This window comes from Halyomorpha halys, unplaced genomic scaffold (assembly GCF_000696795.3).
Source record: "Halyomorpha halys isolate HHAL.00 unplaced genomic scaffold, Hhal_1.1 Scaffold1184.1, whole genome shotgun sequence".
Taxonomy (NCBI): Eukaryota; Metazoa; Arthropoda; class Insecta; order Hemiptera; family Pentatomidae; genus Halyomorpha; species Halyomorpha halys.
Genome location: NW_027105562.1, coordinates 33,220 through 37,932, shown reverse-complemented (window position 1 = coordinate 37,932; position 4,713 = coordinate 33,220). Strand labels below are relative to the sequence as shown.

The 4,713-nt window shown below is 30.5% G+C and overlaps 1 protein-coding gene across 1 annotated transcript in view; it reads left to right on the top strand.

Annotated features, from left to right (window-relative positions):
• LOC106688720 (ubiquitin-conjugating enzyme E2 G1) overlaps nucleotides 1-4,713 on the top strand; it is a gene marked incomplete in the record, with an annotated part of 54,714 nt that overhangs the window by 25,073 nt on the left and 24,928 nt on the right. Inside the window, 1 exon segment of the mRNA XM_067051927.1 lies at nucleotides 1,304-1,401. Coding sequence (XP_066908028.1) covers nucleotides 1,304-1,401 — 98 coding nt within the window.

Sequence of the window (4,713 nt, the reverse complement as noted above, 5' to 3'; positions counted from 1 at the left end):
GCCCGTAGACTTCAGCGGAATTGTGCTTTGGCATGTAGGAGATGCTTATATTCTGTCTTTCATCAGTTGGTAGGTCTATCTGGTGAAGCATTTCCTCAGCTTTTGAAAGAAAATTATATAATTTAATAATATTAAAATAGTATAATTATCTACTATTTGAGTTTTTTTTTACCGCACCCGGACCATATTCCATTCAAAAAAATTTTAAGATTTGGAGAGCATGAAAACAAATATCCAGTGCTCTTCGGTCATAGCTGGTATGGAAAAAAATATTCAACTACTTCATTAATGAAATGACTTAACATTTATATTAAATATTGTTCAAACCTTGATCAATAAGACAGGCTTGACATCTTTCTTCCACAGCAGCAGTTTGTTGTTAACTGTTTGATGAACTTATACATGGGGTTGGTCTCTATATAATCTCTGTATATCATTAGTCTTTTGAAGCTGAATTTTTTTGTTACCTGAATTTGCGTGAGCTACTTAGTCATTAACTGCTATTAGGGAGAGAGACCACATTTTTTTAGAATTTTCTGAAAATAATCTATTTATAATTTATTTTCATAGAGATTTAAATAATTTTACTTAGTTATTTATTATTGATTTAATGCTAAAAAATATTCATTGTAAATGAAGAAAAAATCAATGGCAGACTTAAATGTAGATAAAATTGAAATTATTGATGCTTTTTGTTAATTAAGTTAGTGGTTGTGCATTTTATTTCATATTACTTTCAAACTTCACATTTGAAATGTTTTCATTAAAGTATAAATAGTAAGTGGTAAAAAAAAAATATATAAAACAAAACTCAATAAAATAAAGTTTTTAAGTCTGGATATTGGTTAATGATTTATTCCATTTTAAAAACATAAGTTGGGTGAATTATAAGCTATAAACAACCAATTTCTAATATAAAAAATATTGCCCCACCAAAATAATAACTCTATTCTGATCTCTACCATTAAAGTATAGAATTAGAAATCCACACACACGCGCACTCACACACTTTATTTGTATATATCTTTTTTCTATTGTATATATTTGAGTTAACTAAGATTGTTTGTAAATTAGTAAACTAGTAGGGGGAGTTACAGTCAGGTGTTACTCCAATATCAGCTGATCAGTTTTATATATATATTTGTAACTTCATGTTCTTCCATTTAGCTCTTCAATTTTATGTAAACCACTGCCTTGTTATAATTAACTTCAAGTCTAAATGACAAATTCTTATCGTACTCAGATCCATTTTAAATTCTAATTTTAATATTATATGTGTGTTAATTATATTTTTTTTTTACAGTGAAGGAGGATTTTTCAAAGCACATCTGTTATTCCCCAAGGAATATCCTCTGAGACCGCCTCGGATGAAGTTTGTAACTGAAATATGGCATCCTAATAGTAAGATGTTTTCTTTTATGATTAATTTTTAAAAAAATACCCATGATTTTAAATGACAATCATCTCATATAGTTTATACTTGGTTGTTACTTAAATTACTACTATGGTTATGGAAGACAAATTAATTAATATAAAATTTTAACTTGAAATGTTTGTCAGAAAGATATTGATTATACTTCTGCCTCTATCTCAGAAAGTTTGCCTATAAAATCCTGTTAAATTCTATCCCCTTCATTGAAACACTCTATTCACGACGTTTCTGATCATATACCCATTTTTCATTTATTAAAGGAATTCAAATCAACTAGTTAGGTGAATAAAGAAGCTTCTGTGGAATTAAAAGAAAATATAACAAATTAGTAAGCTTAAGTTGGAAAATTTAGCAAACTGTTTAAAACTATGACATAGTTGATTTTTGTCTAATAAGAGTTAAGGAGTAAAGATGGTTTTATGTACAAACTAGTAATAAGTAGCAGTAAAGTTAAACATATATATTTTTTAATACAAAGAAAGATGGTCCAGTTGTTGTCAAAGAAAAATTTAAATAGTTATTAAATTATTCATTATGAGCCACCATTTCGCCCCATACTGCAAGGCTTCATCTGGGCTAAAAAAAAAAAAAGATACAAACACTTAAATGATGTAAACATAAATGAACAAAGTAAATGAAGAATTTAAAAGATGTACAGTAAAATTTGAAATTAAATAAGAATAATAAAAGATCTCATTTCAGAATCCATTCTTATCAATTTAACACAGAAATCTTTCAATCATAAAGTTGACTAAGAATGTATCTCCTTGATATACCGGCACATCCTAAGCCTTATAAAAGCTCCATCATTTTCTTTTCTCTATGTTCTGAATTTAAGAAGCTAACTTTCCCGTCATGTCTTTTTCTGGTTTTATTTTATTTTTTATTTATTTATTTTTAAAATTCTCACCCCATACTTATTTTTATTACTTTATATTTTATATTTACTATCCATTCTTTTTCTTTTATATTTATATATTTTATCTGTACTTTATATTCATATGCTTAGTATACTTAAGTGGGAAGTAATTAAGTATACTTACATTAATTACTTTATTATTTATGTGTCTATTATACAGGATGGTTCAGGGTTAAGTGGCCAAACTGAATATATGAACTAAGGACCTCAAAATAAGAAAAAAATTTCCTCTGAAGGTATGTTCACACTTTGTTTAGAAGATATTCACACATAAAGATTTTCATTGTTATGAATTATTTACGTTATATAAAATAAACAAAACCTGTTTATTTGTTCCAACTACTTTATTAATTAAATGTAAACATTAAGATTCATATTAAATGTTCTTCAAAGTGAAAGTATGTCCACAAACGCTTTGTTTAGGAGATGGATTAGATAAAATACTAATATGGTCTTTTATCCCTAACTGTATAAAAACTATTGGTAACATAAGGATTAATACTATTTGGAATTTGCATTGGGAACTGTCAATAACATTTATCAGTTTGTAAGAAGCTTTCGCAGAGTACTCATCATTATGCCTTCAGTTTATACTAATGGTGAAACACCGATTTGGTATTTTGCAATGGTAATGCTAATGCTGCCTGTCATGAATATACCAGGTGATTTCCAAATAGAAGATTACCAAACAAGTTTCTCATTAGCTCTACATTTCAACGTCTTAGAGAAACTGGTACATTTGCTATAATACCATGTGCTGAATGTAATTTTGCCCCTTTACGAAATGAACTTCAGTATGGGGAACTCTCATTGAAGATGGACTTCACCCATATCATTATCAATGGGTACAAAATTTACGGCAAAGAGACATTTTTGAGATTGGTACTAAAATCAAGTTGAACATAATCCACAATTTTCGGGAAACATTCTCTGGACACGTGAAGCTACCTTCACTACAAGAGGTATCTTCAATCAGAAAAATAATCACCTCTTGTCGCAGGAAAATCCCCCATGCTATTCGTGAGCATCATTTTCAGCAACAGTTTCAGTGCAATGTGTGGTTGGGGATAATATACTGTATTTCATAGGTCCACATTTCTTGCCGCCTCGACTCAATGCGGGCACATTTCTTAATAATGATTACTATGATTTAGTTGAATATATTCCACTACAACTGAGAAGGGACATAGCGCTTCAGTTAGATGGTTGTCCTGCACATTACAGAAGAGGTCCACAACAATGCTAAATGTTTATTATCCCAATCAATGGATTGGCCTACACGCTCTCCAGACCTGACACCACTGGATTTTTTGTTTGTGGTGACATTAAACAAAAAATCTATGCAAGGCAGGTCAATGATCTTAATTCCTTACGAAGAAGGATAATTGAATCTTGTGAAACAATAACATATCCAGTGCCGTTCTGCTACTGCTGCTCTTAAAAAAAGATGCCGAGCTCAAGGAAATAACTTAAAACAACATTTAATATGAATTTAATGCTTACGTTTAATTATTAAAGTTGAACTTCTGGAATTTGTTGGAACAAATAAATAAGTTTTATTTATTTCATATAGCCTAAATAATTCAATGAAACAATGAAAATCTTTAGGTGTGAATATCTCTTAAACAAAGCGTCTTTGGACATACCTTCAGAGGAAATTTTTTTCTTGTTTTGAGGTCCTTAATTCATATTTTTAGTTTGGCCACTTAACCCTGAAACACCCCGTGTGTGTATATGTATATGTATGTATGTATATATATATATATATCTTTAGTACCAGGGATAAGAATTGCATCCGACCCTGTACCTGAATTGTTTCCATCATTTCGCTCAGTTTATCTTGAATTCTGTTAAAGCGTGGCAGGAGTTCCGGAGCATATTGCCCACTGGACTGTTTCGGTTTCTTTGTCTCGGATCATCATAAATATGTCTTTCTCTGGGGCCCGTTGTCCTCCAAATGCCTTCATTAATCTTTCCTTGGTGGGTTCTGAACCCCATTTTGATTAAAAGCTTCCAGGTTCATGACTGCTTGTCTGATGATACTGTTGGCAGCCATTATTTAAAAAAAAAATGAGAGAATAGAAAAAAAAATTTGAAAGTGAGAAAACTACGATAAAAAATTCTTCTTTAAAGCAAATATTACTCCGGTATCTTAAGTTCCCGGGTTTTGGCACCAGTTAAGTATTGGCGAAAGCAAAATGTCAAAAAAGAGAAGAAGGAATAAGATCTAACACGCTTGAACTGCTGTAACATACTGGCTTTATTGGGTTCAATGCATCTATTTATATACATTCGATCAGTTGATATTCTCAGTCAGCTGACATCGAAGCAACAGCTGACTCAGACCGTAACTTTTATATAT